The sequence below is a fragment of the Malania oleifera genome, chromosome 10, assembly GCF_029873635.1.
Source record: "Malania oleifera isolate guangnan ecotype guangnan chromosome 10, ASM2987363v1, whole genome shotgun sequence".
Taxonomy (NCBI): Eukaryota; Viridiplantae; Streptophyta; class Magnoliopsida; order Santalales; family Ximeniaceae; genus Malania; species Malania oleifera.
In genome coordinates this window covers 71,517,800-71,536,163 of record NC_080426.1, presented here as the reverse complement: position 1 = coordinate 71,536,163, position 18,364 = coordinate 71,517,800, and the positions used below count along the sequence as shown (strand labels likewise).

General features: G+C 36.5%; 1 protein-coding gene across 2 annotated transcripts in view; it reads right to left on the bottom strand.

Moving 5' to 3' along the window:
• The window catches only part of LOC131166076 (probable L-gulonolactone oxidase 6), a 37,691-nt gene extending 26,723 nt beyond the window's left edge, over positions 1–10,968 (bottom strand). Inside the window, exon 1 of one of the 2 annotated variants that reach the window (XM_058124316.1) lies at positions 9,993–10,968. In XM_058124316.1, coding sequence (XP_057980299.1) covers positions 9,993–10,676 — 684 coding nt within the window. In that variant the 5' untranslated portion in view covers positions 10,677–10,968. The remainder of the gene's footprint in view (positions 1–9,992) is intronic. The other variant, XM_058124317.1, reaches the window with a different exon arrangement.
• Between the last annotated feature and the right edge of the window lie 7,396 nt (positions 10,969–18,364).

Here is an 18,364-nt window from a genome sequence, read left to right as displayed (position 1 = left end):
GGAGATCATGCTTACATCTCCAACGTCTACCATGTGCCAGCCATGAAGACTAATATACTTAGTCTCAGACAACTCGTGGAGAGAGGCTATTGAATTAGCCTCAGTGATAAGTAGATGGTGATAATAGATGCTCGAGGAAAGCTTGTTACTCGAGTTCAAATGGCAAAGAATCGAATGTTTCCGCTTGCCATTCAACATGATACGTCAAGGTGTTTGAGCGCTATCATCAAAGACAAAGACTGGCTATGGCATCTAAGGTATGGGCATTTAAACTTTGAAAGTTTGAAATAATTGGGAAGCAAGAAGATGGTGAAGGGCTTACCCAATATCCATCATCCAAATATGATATGTGAAAGTTGTATTTTGAGTAAGCAACACAGAAACAGCTTTGGAAAGCAAGCCGACTGGAGAACAACCATGCTGCTCCAGCTAATACACACGGACGTGTGTGGTCCACTAAGACCATTTTCAAATGGACAGAATCGATACTTCCTCACCTTCATTGATGACTACAGTAGGAAGACCTGGGTATACTTCCTGAAAAGGAAGTCAGAAGTTTTCGACAAGTTCAAAGGGTTCAAAACTCTTATGGAGAAATAGAGTGGCTACCGCATCAAGTCACTCCGGTCAGACCAAGGAGGAGAGTACAAAGACGAAGCTTTCCTGGAATTCCTTAGACAACAAGGGATTCAAAAACAGTTCACACCATCATACACTCCCTAGTTGAATGATGTAGCTGAAAGGAAGAATCGCACAATCCTTAACATGGCTAGAAGCATGTTAAAGGATAAAAATGTGCCCAAGAGTTTTTGGGCAGAAGCAGTATTATGTGCAGTCTATCTGCTCAATAGGTGTTCGACGAAGAGTCTTGATACAAAAACACCATATGAAGCCTGGAGTACTCACAAGCCCAGTGTGAATCATCTTAGGGTGTTTGGCTCCATAGCCTATGCCAAGATCCCAGAAGCAAGAAGGACAAAGCTAGAAGATAAAGGAGAGAAGTGTATCCTTGTTGGATACGGCGATAGCACCATGGGATATCGACTCTACTATCCCATTAACAAGAAAGTCTTTCACAGCTGGGATGTCATCTTTGAAGAAAATGAATCCCGGAAATGGGACCAAGTTGAATGTTCCAAAGATGCGAAATTGACACTTGAAGGAGAAGAACCTACACAGACAAGAGAAGTGGCTATCGAGCCACAAATTCTCGAGCTGCAGATACCTCCACAAGTTTCATCACGGAGGAATGAAGCTCTATCACTAATAGAGCGTGAAATCTCAGACATGAGACCTAGAGGAGTTCGAAATCTAGCCTATCTGTATGAAAATACAGAACTAATTGAAGAGTATGTTACTCTTTACTGTCTATTGTTAACCAGCGACCCGGTTAGCTTTGAGGAAGCTAACGAAGAAGACCAATAAAGAAAAGGGATGGATGAGGAGATTCAATCCATCGAGAAGAACAAAACTTGGGAGTTGACAAATCCCCCGAAGGGCCGTAAAACCATTAGTGTGAAATGGGTCTACAAGACCAAAAAGAATGCTCAAGGAGAAGTTTAGAGATATAAAGCAAGACTTGTCGCCAAAGGCTACAAGTAAAAAGAAGGGATTGATTATGGAGAAATCTTTACCCCGGTTGCCAGACTTGAAACCATCAGATTACTTATTTCACTTTCAGCATAAAATGGATGGAAAATTTACCAGCTAGACGTGAAATCAGCATTTCTGAATGGTTTTCTAGAAGAAGAGATTTATATCGATCAACCACCTGGATATGTAATGAAGGGAAAAGAAGACAGAGTGTACAAGTTAAAGAAAGCACTCTATGGCTTGAAGCAAGCACCTCGTGCGTGGAATATGAGGATTGATGACTACTTCCAAAAGAATGGATTTGAGAAGTGTCCCTACGAGCATGCGCTTTACATAAAGATGGAGACAGATAGAAGCATGCTGATAGTTTGCCTATATGTTGATGATTTGATCTTCACCGACAACAATCCAGAGATGTTTGCCGCTTTCAAGAGGAGCATGGTCAAAGAATTCGAAATGACGGATATTGGCCAAATGGCTCACTTCCTTGGCATAGAAGTCGTGCAAAGCGAGAAAGGAATTTTCATCTCCCAGAGCCATTATGCAAAAGAAGTATTGAAGAAGTTTGGGATGGACAAATGCAACCCAATGACAACTCCGGTTGAAACAGGATTGGAGTTGAGAAAGAATGAGCAAGGAGATGTTGACCCCACATATTTTAAGAGTCTGGTTGGAAGCTTGAGGTAGTTGACGTACACAAGACCAGATATACTTTATGGAGTTGGACTTGTTAGCAGGTACATGGAGACTCCTGACTAGTCCCACCTGAATGCAGCGAAAAGGATACTCCGATATGTCAAAGGTACCATCACCGATGGTATGTTTTATTCATCAAGAGGTGATTGCAGACTTATTGGCTATTCAGATAGCGATTGGGGAAGAGATCTTGATGAAAGAAAAAGCACGACTGGATTCACATTTTTCATGGGAGATACAGCATTTACATGGTCTTCAAAGAAGCAACCCATCGTAACGTTGTCATCATGTGAAGTTGAGTATGTTGCTGCCATCTCGGCTGTTTGTCATGGTATATGGATTAGGAATGTACTGAAGTATCTGGGATTTCTTGAAGATAACCCCACAGAAGTTTACATCGACAACTGATCATCGATTGTACTTGCGAAAAATCCAGTTTACCATGAAAGAAGCAAACATATTGATACTCGGTATCATTTTATCAGGGAGCATGTCAAGAAGAAAGAAGTGGAATTGATATCTTGCAGAACGTATGATCAGATTACTGACATTTTCACAAAGCCACTCAAACATGATATTTTTACAAGATTGAAGACAATGCTCGGAATGACAAAGTTAGCAGAGTCAAGTTTAAGGGGGGATGTTGAAAATATTAACCTTGACTAAATGTGGAGATGGCCGGCAGCCCACTGCTGTTGATATTAGAGATTGGCAGGCAACCTACTCCACCTACCAGCCCACCTCCATTGAAGTTTGATTCCTACAATTGTTGATTATTTGTTTTCTCTAATTGCTATAAATAGGTGAGTGTGTGTGCAATGTAAAATGTGGTGTGTTGAGAGTGTAAAGCCAGTGAGTGAGCGAGAGATTTTGTTTTTGAATTCCTCTGTATTATTTTCAAGATTGAAATATACTTATTTGGTATTTATCCTCACTGAGTTTCAGTCACATCCAGTGACTGAGTGTACCTCTCCACCCATCAGAAAAATATGATCTACTCCTTCACTTTCCTCCTTACAAAGAACGCACATTGAAGCCATCTTCCATCCCCTTTTTTGTAAATTCTTAACTATCAAAATTCTATTGTTAATAACAAACCAGCAAAAAATAATGACCTTTGAGATAATGAAAGAGTTCCAAATCTGATTGGAGGGTAGTCGAGAGTTTAAATGGATTTTTTCTTTTTAAAGGAGTTTATAACAACTGGCCACTGGGAAAGCTTTGGAACTTGTGGGTTCCTAGGAACAAGAATCGAGGTCCCCCTACTCATTGTTGCTTCATAGACTAGTTTGAGCAACTCAATGACTTGATCGCCCTCCTTGCCTCTAATCTTCTTAATGAAAGAAATATCCTAGAGTGGTCTATGGTTGGGAAAACTAAGAACGTTCGCCACTTTTAACTTTTTTTTTGGTCGGCCAAAGTAAACTGGTTTTGGTAGAGATCCTAACGAGTTGCATTGGTGGCCCAAATATCCAACCAGAACTTGTTTTGTTTCCATCTCCCACTCTGATCTTCATGTGATCCCAAATAGTTGGCTTGAATTTTGTGAAATTCCATAAGCTCCAATTGATGCATATAGAGTGCTTTGACGAAAACCAATTAGAGGACGTATACCTATATTTGATACCTATCACCGATATCTGTAGGCTCTTTCCCTCTCTGCAAAAGCGTCAAATCCATTTCCCAAACAGAGCTTTGTGCATGGTGTCAAGGTGTTTGATTCCAAGTCCACTATGGCATTTGGTTTGAGACACTAAACTCCACTTTGCGAGAGAGAATTTAAATTTCTCTTCTGTTCCTTTCCAGAAAAATCCCTTTGCAGCCTTTCTAAAACCTGAATCACGTTCTTTTGCATGGGGAACATAGACATAAAGTAAATGGGTTGATTGGAAAGAACATAGTTAATCAATGTCAGTCTACCTCCTATTGAAAGAAACTTTGATTTCCATGTTACTAGCTTCCGTTCCTTTTTCTCTGTGTCTTTAAGGGCTCTGATCGGGAAGATGCGACTTTTTGATAGATTAAATTTTAATCCCTTGATTGCCTCAAATGAAGTTGTTTTCATGATTGTATACGACATAATTTCCAATGTTAAGAGGTTCAAGGGATTACGTTAGTTTTCATATTTTTTTGGGTGTTTTTCTACTGTACTTTCTATTTGTATATTTTATCCCTTTGTGTTGTTACATTCTTTCATAAGTTGTAGAAAATGTACATTCTTGGGTACTCATTTTTTTTAAGTATCATAGATTTTCTAGTAGACACATAACTAGAACTTGATCGCGTATCACTTCTTTCATGGCACAATTAATCTTACACTCTTCCGCTATACATAGGTTTGTGTATGTGTGCACACCAAATGTTTGACACTCTCCTTCCTATAGGTTTCCATCAAAATCCATGGATGAAAGGCCTTTTGTGCTCAATATTTATACTTATATTTTAAAATTTCAAAATCATAAACATTCCAAAAACTATGCAAAAGAAGAAAAAAATAAAAAATTTTGTAGCATGAAACAACGCATCATGTTTACGTATGCATTTTAATTGTTCAATCTTCAATACTATACATGTGTCCTAATTGATGATCTTGCTTTCTAGGGTGTTAATCCCTATCTGTGATGGATCATTAGGATGATGTTGCTTTGGTATAACAATCATAATGTGATATGAGGTATAGAGCACTTTATGAAATATTGAATTACTGAGAGAAAACTAAGGGTTTGTCCAAAAAACAAGGCATCTAAATGAATTATTTAAGGATCTCTTTGACATATATTGTGATATCTTTAATTCAATTATGATAAGTAGTTATTTCATCAATTTGGAACAATTATACGTTGTTGTACTAATCAATCCAAAGAGAGATGCACAAGCTAGCTAGCTCTCATTTAAGATGTGTTTAAGTGTAGAAGACCTTGTATACTACCAACAAAGAGTAAAGATAGCTTGATATTATAATACAAAGAGATATTCAATGCTACAAAGAAGTCAGAACTATTTCAATCAAGTTGATAATCCATGGCTAATTGGTACTTCATAAAAGAAAAGTGCAATAGAGACACCAATATATCATCTCTAGCATATCTAATCTAACTGCCCATGCAGAATAATGCTGCACCTTTTTTTTTTCATTAATCTAAGTTATAATTTTGCAAATTAATTAATCAATAGCTAATTAGGTGATCTAACAATCGAATCTTATATACAAATCAATTATCCTATAAACCTTTTGGAAGAGTAACTATATGTATATTCTTCTCTCTCGCTAAGCATTTGACTCCTAATATTCCACATGCTATGATAGCTTTCATGGCAATTGCAACTAAAAAGCATTACATTTAAAACATTTAGTACATATATGACAAGCTATATATATATATCCAAAAAGATAAATAAAATATATAGCCAATATAATTGCAAAAGGTAAGGAAAAAAAAGAAGAAAAACTATAATTTTATCTATACTATCCATCATAATAGTAAGAATATTGCGGATATTTTTTTTTAAAAAAAGGTATTTTTAAAAAAAAAAAAAGGTATTTTTTTTAGTTCCATTAATAAATGTGGTCGTGTAGACTCAAGTTATTTGATTTTCTTGGGCTCTAAATAAAAAATAATGCCATTTATTAAAATTTTAATCTCTTCTTAGAAGTGAGATTATAAGAATAATTTTCCTTCATGATACTCTTTAAGTAAACCAATTGAGAGGGTGCTAGTGTAATTTAGAAATATGAAGGAGTTCAATACAATCATGATAAATTTTACTTAGAGCCAATGTAAGTTACCCTTAATATTGATGATGATGGTGATGATATATGACAAATTTTTGATGGTGTTGTTGTTGTTGTTGTTGTTGTTGATGATGATGATGATGATAATAATAATAGACGCAAATATTAAAATTGATGTCTTCTATTACTAATTAATTTTTATTTATTCTAAAAATTCAGCCTAGAGTTGATGAAGGCGGAAGATTCTTAAATGAGGAAAAGAATATTCCTATAACATGTTATGTCATCGGAGAAAATTTTGTTATTATTATTATTTTTTATTTTTATTATAGCATGCTTGAAATTTTGCATAATTATACTTACTTGCATCCAAAACATTTCAAAGTCATGTTCACTCATGTTCACATCCCACGAATTGGCATTTAATTACTATAAGAGCTCTTGTATCAATGTGTGCAATTATTAACATACCTATTTAGACCAGTTGGGTTGGCTCAATTAGTAAGGACAACTTATGATTTGAGTGACCCCAAGGTCACATATTCAATTCCATTTTGAGAGTTTACCACAGTGAATTACTAAGGGTGCTTCAATCGGGGGGGGGCAGCTTTCACCCCCGAGTTTTGTGTCATACCCTAGCATCCAAAGTGGTGCGATGGTGGTTGGAGTCCTCAGGTTATAAAAAAAAAAAAAAAACCTATTTATCTAATATTTTATAACTTATTGTGGCAAATTAAAAACTAAGTCAAATTATTACTATATGGAGATGGGCCTTGATCCATCCTTCACTGGCACTCATGGTGACATTTGTGAGTTGTATCACTAAATATATAGCTAATATAATAATATGGTTTACTTATTTTTAAATACTTTTATAAATTGGAGAAACTTGCATGTAAATCATATTATGTGTTGAAATATTGAGAAGCTTTATATAGAAATCATCTGATTATATATTTCTAAGTCAAATGTATCTTATTCATCTTTTTATAGTTTTTTTTTTTCTAAAAAAAAATAAAAAAGAGGACGACACATCCATTTATTTATTAATATACCCTCACTTATGGCGGAGGAATACCGTGGTTACAAGATCTTTTTATAGATTTAAGTAAGCAAAGTGAATAAATAATATAAATTTATTTAAAATGATATTATTATGAAAGTGTTTTATTTGTTTCATCTTTTATTCTACACAGAGAGATCAATTTTACTTCATAGATACAATAAAAATGATGACTTAAGAGAGTTTCAACCCTTTAATAAATTAATCTGCACAAAAGCGTTCAAAGAAATTATATATCATCACATTTTAGTGATCTCTTAATAATATATAATCTTGATAATTTTCCTTTAGGGTAACAGAAGAGATATCTCTATTTTTCTTTTGAAAATTTTGAAAAATTCATGTTAGGCCTCCAATAACAAGGTTTAAAAGAGCCCTTGAGCAACTAGATCGCTAAATATATCCATATATATACACACACACATTTATATAAAAAAAAAAAAAAAGATTCAAAAGCTACTTCTATTAAAGTGTATTGCCCCAACATTAATACATGCTGCAGTTATTTTATTTTTTTTATTTTGCTCAAATAAATAAAGTAATGTTGTTTCTTAATTATTTGCAACTTCATTTAAAAAGTGAGGGTATAGTTAAGATTCTTCGATTTTGATATTTTAATATTAATTATTAATTAATTTCCTTAGAAAGAAGTTTTAGTTATACTTTTTGTTTTTCACAAAAATACAATGGTGATTTTAGTGTGATTATGACAAAGTCTCATCATTAATGTTTGTGTAGTATATCATCTCATCATCCATTTTGGTCATCATACTTGTTTATCTATTAAATAAAATTACATTCAATAATGTTTATTGCCACAACAATATTTTAAGTTGTAGTTATTTCATTTTTTATTTTCTTAAAATAAACATAATCATTTTTTGTTAATGATTTGAAATTTCATTAAAAAAAAGTGAGAGTATAATTAAGACTCATTAATCTTGTTAAGATTATTAGAAAGAATTTTGTTAGTGCAATTGTTTTTCTTTTTTATTGAAGGATAGGAGTAATTTTAGTATATTTAGGTCAAACCTCCTTGGGGTAAATATAGTTTATCATCATCATCAGCATCACCATTGCTATCACCATTATCATTCTCTTCCATTTTATTCAACAAGACTTTTTGTTTATCAAATGAAAAAAAAAAAATCTTTTATTAATGTACAATATTGCCATAACAATTGTGTTGGTTTGAAGTTATTTTATTTTTTTTATTTCTTCAATAAAATATAAAATCACGTTTATTATTTTTTTGCAACTTCACTTAAAAAGCAAGAGTATGTATGGTTAAGAGTCAATTATTTTGAACTACTAGTATATTCTTTAAAATTATATGAAAACAAGTTTATTGTTTGTGATGCGAGGCTGAAACTTGGTTGGTTGGGGTTAAGTTGATGGATTATGTCAAACTTTATTGGTTGGGGTTAAGTTGCTATCATCATCATCATCGTCGTATAATTTATGATCATCGTTATTACAATTTTTCAGATCATCATCTTACTTGTTCGTTTTTATAAAAAATTAATCCTAACGTTATTTGAAAAGAAATCTTTGTATAATTTTTTAAATATGAGGGTAACTTTAATGTCACCATGTCAAATGTCATTGGCAATATTAGAATAATTTACTATCATAATCATATATTTGGGTTGTTATTCTTGCTTAAAAAAGTTTATATACTTCAATTAATGACTTATGCTATTAATAAGATGGTTACTACAGTGAGAAACTTGAAAATAGACAACTTCCCTTGATAATAGTTACTATTTGTTTATTCCTTTATATTTTATGGATCTGACATTAAAAAGGAAAGGAATAAACATTCTTATGACGAAATTAGGAATTATTATTAATCCTTATTTATTCCTTGTTATGGAGTCGTAAAAAGTTTTATATTATTATTTATTTTATAGTAGAAGCCCCCCTCCCCCCACACATACACACACAATCAAATCATTCTATATTAACCATTCTATTCTTAAGAATGGACTTTCTGTGAATTAAACATAACCTTGAATTTAAAATGTGAGAAAAATTAAATTAAAAGACATTATATAAAATGAATATATTTTATCCAAAATATATGTAAGAAGTTTTTCGATAATGTATAAAAACCTACTTTTAGGCTCCAATCAGACCCTTGAGCGTTTAGGTTGATTGGTTGATTCTTACATTAATTAGTTCAGCCAAAGTAAGTACAATATTATGGTGATATTATGTAGAGGAACCTATATGTCCATTGTGTTCATGTGCTTATTTTTTTAAATGTGTAACATGTGGTCTCATATTTGTTTGCTTTAGACATATAAAGAGTATAATGAAAAAAATAGGCACATAGATAATATGGAAGAGCAGGTTTGCTTGTATAATTTCTCAAATCATGGATATGAAACTTGTTAAACATGCATTAATATAACAACACAATTTGAGGGTTTCAAATTCTATTAGAGAAACCCTTCATTGTAAGTCTTTCTCTAAGCACAAAACTAGTAGTTTGTTCGTTATGAGTTTTCATTTAAAACTCTTTTGGGTTTATGATAGATTAGTAATTTTTTCAATGACACTAAGTAGTCTCCAAAGTACTTCTTAGTTGGTTTAGAATAGATTAGTAAATTTTTCAAGGACATTGAGTAGTCTCCAAAGTACTTCTTGGTTATAAACTAAAAAAAATTAAAATAAATGTATGATTGCTACTTAGAAGAGACGAAGTGTGACCGGAAACCTTTTCTGAGTGTGGCGTCTATCCATCTACACCTTGTATTTTCTCAAAATCAAAATGTGGCTAGCCTTCTCGGGATTATATTCCGAGAGACATCTCCCACGCTCTATTGTATGATATAATCCCTACTAATGATTTCATTTTTATGAAGGTTATCATTTCTCTTAATAAAATTAACCAAACCATACCTGTGAAATGACCCCAAGAACTCCAAGCGAGACCTTAGCAGCATTAAAATCCGGATCCGTGTTGTCAAGCGTTCGCACCTTAGCATATCCCTCTGGAGCTGCCCCCGGGCTTACTATCCTAATTTCCACTACGTGGTCGTGAACAGAGCTTCCATTCCCCCAGAGCGAGCTCCCATGCGCCCCCGTCCCCAGCATTCCCCCCACCGTCAACCCCCACCAGTACGGCGCGTAGGGCAGCGCCAGCCCTGCCCTCGCCGCCTCCCCGATCACTTGCCTCAGGCTAACCCCACTCTCCACCTTCATCGTCATCGCCGAAGCATCCACCTCCAGCGTTCGGTTCAGATACTTGGTGCTGATGAGAACCCCGTCCTGGCCGTCGGGGCACACCAGCTTCGGAATGGTATGAGAGAACCGCGTCACCGCCTTCATCTTCCTTCGCCCGGCTGTCGCCTCCGCCACCGCCGCGACTAGTTCTTCCTCCGTTGTGGGGTACACCACGTTGGCCGCGCGGCACACGGCGCGGTCGGGGAAGACGCCGTAGGAGTTGCTGATGGTGCAGTTCCTGTTTGCGGAGGTGCACGTGATGGGGTCCCCGGGAGGGCTGCAAACGGCCTGACAGATAACCAGTAAGAAGAAGCATTTCAGCCAAAAGAGTCGCCGGAGAAAGGCATTCTGATTAGGCATGGCTGGCTGCGTGCTTACTTTTAGTTGGTAATTAAAATGAAAGGCAGGGTAGTGTTTTATGGCAGGGGTGGCGGTATGAATCGTAGAGGAGTAACGTAGATGAGTGAGGGAGGGAGAGGTAGGTAGCTAGCTAAGTTAGGGATCCAAATGAGGAGGTGGATGTCACAAGGATGCTTTGAAGCCAAGAATATCTCAAGATTGTTTTTCTTTTTTGAGGGTGTACGTTCACTCAAAGCCGTGGGCGATTGCATTTATAAATTATAATGCGTGGTTGGATGTAGGAATGAAAGGCGGGGACAGATGGGGCTGAGGATGGAGTTAAAAGGTGGGGCTGGGCTCCGTTGGTTCACTAGAAGGGCAAGAAGTGGTTGAGCATTAAAGCAGTGTTGGTATGATCGAGGATTTCTCTGCCCCGCGTGAAATGTGGGTCAGGACTTTCGCGCTCAAATTAATTCCGGACGTGTTTGACTATTGGCGTATATTTGGGTTTGTTTGATTTGTTTGGTCTAATTCAACGCGGGCAAGCAAATCTGAGTACTTGGTATAGTAAGATTTGTTTAGAATAAAAGTTAGTCTTGATACATGGTAAATCTTGTTATTTGATTCATCAAAATTATGTGAGCGTCATTTTTGAAAAATATTTTTCTCAATAAGATATTATTTAATATATTATTTTAAAATAATAAGAAATGGAAAAAAAAAAAAAAAACTTTGTATTCCTTATTTACTTGTATATTTCTTATTTATTATACTATACACTTATACTGCATTTGTACTACACACTTGTATTGCACTTGTACTATACTTGTACAGCACTCCGTGCCTCCTATATAAATAGGCACCTGTGTAAAGTCCTATGAATATGAAATACAATTATACTTGTTCAGTATTTCTAACATGGTATCAGAGCCACTACTTTGACCTTTTCTTAGCAGTCTTGTTTTCTTGGTGTTGCTCATTCCCTATCACGCTTCCGTTGCCGTCAAAGAACGACACCACAAACCACTACATCCTCTGCTTTGGAGTCTATACACCTCACACGCTAATCGTCGGCAGTCTACATGCTAGATCGGAGGTCTCAGGAGTTATATTGTGCTAATTATATGTCTAAGGAAAATTATGTCTACGAAAGTGGGACTTAAGCGGTCCATAGTGACCCTCCACTTACTTGGGAATTTACTTGGTGTAATTTAACACAATCATTACTGGGTCCCACCATCACATTAGCTTGCCACGCAAGCACGCCACTATTAGCCGTTGATCCCCAGCATTGACCATTGACTTGACTGTTGACCATTGACCAGATTGTTGACCGTTGCCTTTGACCATTGACTTTTCCGGTGTTGGCATTATCAGGCCAGATTCTCCTTACTCAATTTTATGCATAGATTTCATTTTTATAGTATATTTTTGCATATTACATCTCTAGATGGATAAAAAGGATATTTTTATTTCTCGCCTCATCAATACTATATTGGAGGGGACTAGGAATTATTTATCTTGGTCTCAAGTTATGCACAATTTTCTTAAGGGTTACATGCTTTGGCAATATTGTGCTGGTGCAATCACTACTCCTGTCAAGGGGGCAGCCGAAGAAGCTACTGCATTCACTGCTCGCCTAGTTGAATGAGATAGTCATAACCATATAATCCATTCGTTCCATCTCCAATTTGTTGGACAGTTTTGATGATGCAAAATCTGCATGAGATATGTTGGCCAAATGATATTCCACTTTTTACGGATCCATGAAATATCAGTTAGTGGTTGAGTTGCATCAACTCCAGCAAGAATTAGGGCAATCTATCAATGACTACTATGATCAGCTTCGCTTCCTTTGGGACCGAATTGACCTTTTTGATCCAACTTGGAAATACTCAAAAGATGCTTAACAATATGCTGCTGTTCGAGATGAATTTCATCTCTATGAGTTCTTGATGTCACTTAACAAAGCCTATGAACCCATTCAAGGTCAGCTTCTTAATCGCAATCCTCCTCCTCCTCTTAATATTGCTGTAAATGAGTTGGCTAGAGAAGAAGCTCATCTTGCAATCCTTCAAGCCCAGAATAAGCTGAATGTTCTGGCTATTACTCCCTCTGCTCCCTTAGAGCAACCTTCGCAATTAGGGTTTGATGCCTCTATCTTTGGCAATAGTCGCAAGCAGTCTAAGAAAAAGTTCTACAACTATTGCAAGCATCTTGGCCACACTATTGAGACTTGCTACCATTGTAACAAATCTACTGCATCTGTTGCCAATTCTGAGTCTACTCTACCAATGTCTTTCGTCTCATCTGAGTCTTAATCTTTTCGATCCATTATTCACCTCTCCTTAACTAAACTATAGGACATAATAGCTCAGGTTATTAGTATGGCTGGTAATGCATCTCTTTCCAGTGCTCTCTCAGTTTTGCGTGGTAAGTCTCAATCTTGGTTTTTTTATTCTGCCTGTTGCAACCTCATGACACCTCACTCGTCCTTATTTTCTAAACTTGAACTTGCACCACACCCTCTAAATATTCATATAGCCGATGGTTCCACTTTACATGGCAATAGTTTAGGGTTTGTTTTGACCTCCAACCTTTTAGTTCCTAGAGTCCTCCATGTACTTGATCTATCCTATAATTTATTATTTGCGGGATAATTAGCTAAACTAGATTATCGCTTTATCTTTGACTATTCTAGATGTATTGTGCAAGATCTAAGGACAGGGCAAGAGCTTGGGACCGGTCCTAGAGTTGGGTGTATGTTTCTCATGGATAACCTTCATCTTCCACTTGTTACTCCTATTTCTGTTGCTGCTGCAAATGTTGCGGTTTCTTCTTTACCTTCTCTCGCACTTTGGCATACTCGTCTTGGTCATGCACCCTATTCTCAGGTACAAAAATTATCTTCTAAGGGTCTATTAGACTATGTGTCCAAAGACAATTTTGATTTTACTTCACACTAGTTAGGCAAACAACCAACTTTACCTTTCAGTAATAGTGAATCTATCACTAATAGCATTTTTGAGTTAAGTCATTCTCATGTTTGGGGACTTTCTCCTATTACTAGTATTGGTGGATCTCGATGTTTTATTATCTTTATTGATGATTATTCTCGCTATAGTTGGATCTTTACCATGAAATCTAGTTCTGAATTACTACTAATCTATAGTAGCTTTGCAAAAATGGTTGAAACACAATTTTCCAAACATATTAAGAAAGTTCCTTTTGATAATGCTCCTAAATATACTCAATATGCTTTTTAAGCCCTTTTGCATTCCTATGACACTATACATCACCTAACTTTTCCAGGTACCTCTCAGCAAAATGGTATAGTCGAACGAAAACTTTGTTATATTCTGAGCACTGTTTTTACTCTCCTTCTCTTTGCCAAAGTTCTTGCTCCTTTTAAGGGTGAAGCTGCTCTTCATGCTATTCATACTATCAATAGCATTCCCAGTCCTGTCTGTAACGAATCGAAAAATATTGGTATTTAAATAATAAAAATAAAGAGAAATAGAAACAGGAACAAAAGAAGGCAATTGATGACGTTACATTTTGGATGGGATAATCTTGTGGAATTTCTTAGCTCCTCGTCGACGAATATAGGGGACTCGTTGACGAGGATAGGATCCGTCGACGAGAAGATACTGAGAGAGGATTTGTGAAAACCTGAAATTCGTCGACGTGGGTTGAAGTTCTTTGATGAACTTTCTATGGGACTAGTCGATGAGGTGATGTGGCTCGTTGACGAATCCCATAATATAAGTAGGGTTAAACGTGATTTTCAGTCATTTTCCTACACAGAATCTTTATCTCACTCCTCATACGGTTCCCTACCCTTCTCTCTATGATCTCGGGCCGATTTTCTACCGGTTCGATGATTTGAAGCCACCATAATGCTCATGGTAAAGTTCTCTGCAAGTCTGTCGGAGCAGATCGTCGGTAGGGCTAAGTTGGAAACCATCCCAAATCCAGGGTAAGGTTTTCTATTCAATATTAGGATTTTTAACAGTTGTAGAAAGTGTAGTACGCGTAGAAATACTAAACTTTTGTTCTGAGGAATGTTGTTTTCAAGGTGTTGAGTAGGGAACCCTGTGGGTGCGGGACAAATTTTCTTAGGGGCTTTTCAGAAATCAGGTAAGGGGATAAACTAAGCTAGTTCTTTTATGAAAATGTATGTATATTATTATAGAATTTGATTTGAGGGAAATAAATATATTTATATATGATTTATATTTGGGAAATACTGCTGAAAATGATGGTATGTTAAATATACAAAAAAACGTATTTTGTGTGGCATGAGTAGAAATTATGAAATACTATTTTCTGGGAATATGTTAATGATATGGATTTTTATAATGGAAAACTAGCGTACGGGCAGAGATTTTGATATGATTTGCCGGCGTATGGATCAAGTTATGTGTATGATTTGCCGGCGTACGGGCCGAGCTATGGAAATGATTTGTCGGCGTACGGGTTGTGCTATGTGTATGATTTTATGGCATAAGAGCCGAGCTATGTGAATGATTTGCCAGTGTACGGGTTGTGCTATGATATGAATTGCCAGCGTACGGGCCGAGCTATGGTAAAATATGAAATACAAGCATACGGGTTGATGATTTTCATGATATACATATATATGCAAAATGATATGATTGATTTGATAATTAATGATATGAAATATCCATGTATCACAACTTCAGTATATGTTACATGATATCAGAACCTAATTGGCTTAGTCTAGGCTAGCACTTGCATGGTACCATTGCTATGTGTCAATGGCCATCATGATCATGATATTTGTGTTAACGCCGCTGTACGGAGTGGTATGAGATTGGATGGTCGATGTGGTTTTTAAGAAGTGTGTGAGCGCCTCTGGTGTACGGACCAGGTCTGGTAGACCCATCAGAATTACAGACTATACTTTTGACTTGACAGTGGTCGACCAACCATTGTTAGGTTTTGCCTTCGGACCACACAACCCAATCATGTGGGGGTAATACATGACAATAGCCAGTTAACCTACCAGGATTGTTTTTATATTATTATTATATGAGATGATATATGTTCATGAAAATGCAATATATTCTGCCATGTTTTGATGATATATATGTTTTCCTAGATTTGACATAACAGTTTACTAAATATGTTCTGTATGGTATATTTATAACATGAAATACTTATGTTACCACACACTAGTATTAGTTTATTTTCCTTACTTAGAGGTATCTCACCCCAAAATTTTATAAACTTTTTAGGAGCCTTTGATAGGAGAGTAGAAAAAGCCCTGCTAATCTAGTGCTGTTGATCTGCCCTCTTTGAAGGGTAAGTTTTAGTAGGGACAACTGAATTCTGTGAGAAATGTCCCTAGATCTTGTTTTTGGGATGTGTATACTGAAATATAGTGGATATAGTGACTCTGGTATTTATGGTATTGTGATGGATGTTTTCGTATTTATGATATTGTGATTGTATGTTTCCTTCTGTTTAGGCTTCCTCTATGTGTGCTAATGTATCCCTGGTACCCACAGGTCCAAGTGGATTATGATCTGTTGGGTTTTATTGTGTTGTAAAAAAAAAGAAGAAGTGAAAATTAACCAGGTCGTCACACTGTCATCCAAAATCAAACTCCATATGAGTGTCTTTTTAGGTGACCTTTAGACTATCATCACCTTCGCTCCTTTGCTTCTTCTTGTTTCATTCTTCTTCAACCACATGAGTACAACAAACTTAAGCCTTGATCTAGACTTTGTTGTTTCCTTGGCTATGGTGAAACTCAAAAGGGGTATCAGTGTTATGATCCTGTCTCTCATCATCTTTATGTCTCCCGTAATGTTGTCTTTTGGGAAGATTGATCCTTTTATTAGTTCTCTCACTTTCTATCTTCCCTATCTACCTCCTCTATGTCATAAATCTTTCCAAATGAGTCGCCTATTCCCTTTATAGGTTCTCATGATCCTCCTATAGACTTCTCTATCCAACCACCAAATACTTTTGATCCCTTTCCTAGTTCACCCTTCAATGAACAAGTGGAAGATGAATAGGTCGGTGATGGGCTACCCAACCCTGAGCTTGGGTCCCATGCTCCTGCTCCACCTAAAGATCTTGTAGAAGAAATTCCACCTCGCCACTCAACTCGGGTAAGACCCATTCCTGCACGCTTACTTGACTATCATTGTTACACTGCTCTTGCTACACTGCACCAGCCTCACACCTATCTTGACGCCTCCACTGACCCTTTATGGAAGATTGCAATGAAAGAGGAACTTGATGCATTATCTAAGAACCATACTTGGGATTTGGTTACTCTCCCTCCTGGACAGCCCGTTGTTGGTTGTAAGTGGATCTACAAGATCAAGACTCACTCTGATGGGTCCATTGAGCGCTATAAGGCTCGTCTTGTTGCAAAAGGTTTTACATAGGAGTACGAGATTAATTATGAGGAGACCTTTACTCTAGTTGCTCGTATCTCATATGTTTATGCCCTCTTAGTTGTTACTGCTGCTAGTAAGTGGAGCCTTTTTCAGATGGATGTCAAAAATGCCTTCCTTAATGGGGAGATAAGAGAAGAAGTTTATATGCAACCTCCATTTGGTCTCTCTATTGAATCAAATAAGGTTTGTCACCTTCGACGTGGACTTTATGGTCTTAAACAAGCTCTACGAGCTTGGTTTGCCAATTTCAGCTCCACTATTGTTTGCTTGGGTAACATTGCCAATTCTTATCATTCTACCTTATTTCTTCACCGCACTGACAAAAACATCATTTTGCTTCTCCTATATATGGATGATATGATCATAACTGGTGATGACCTCCTTGGCATTCAAGAACTCAAGGATTTTCTCAATCAGCAGTTTGAGATGAAAGATCTTGGTCATCTCAGCTACTTTTTGCGTCTTAAAATCACTCATTCCACAGACGGTCTTTACATTTCTCAGGCCAAGTATGCATCTCAACTCTTGTCTCGAGCTGGACTCACTAATAGCAAGACTGTTGACACTTTAGTTGAACTTAATGCGCATCTGACTCCCTTAGGGAGGAAACCGTTGTCTAATCCCTCTATTTTTAGACTCTTGGTTGGCAGCCTAGTTTATCTCACTATCACTCATCCAGACATCTCCTATGTTATTCACTAGGTCTACCAGCATAGGTCCGCTCCATGATTGACACACTGTTGTTGTTTTGCGCATTCTTCGATATCTGAAGGGCACTCTTTTCCATGGCCTTTTCTACTCTGCTCAGTCTCCGCTTGTTCTCCATGCATTCTCTGATGTTGATTGGGCAGGAGATCCCACTGATCGCAGGTCCACCACTAGTTATTATTTTCTTCTCGGCACTTCTTAAATTTCTTGGCGAAGTTAGAAACAAACCCTTGTGGCCCACTCTAGTACTGAAGCAGAATATCGTGCCCTTACTAATACTACATCTCAGCTCCTTTGGCTACGATGGCTTCTTAAGGACTTAGTCGTGTCCATATCTGCTACTCCTCTTTATTATGACAATCAAAGTGTAATGACCTGATTTTATTCATGCCATATTTTTTTTTATAACATATATACATAACTATAAAATTTCACTACTCTAATACCTTCTCATAAAACTAAACCACCATCACAGTCCAAATAGGAGTCGTGGAATCTGAGACACAATAAACTACCTATGCAATGGGAAGCAAAATACATAAAACCATGTCAATATATACAATA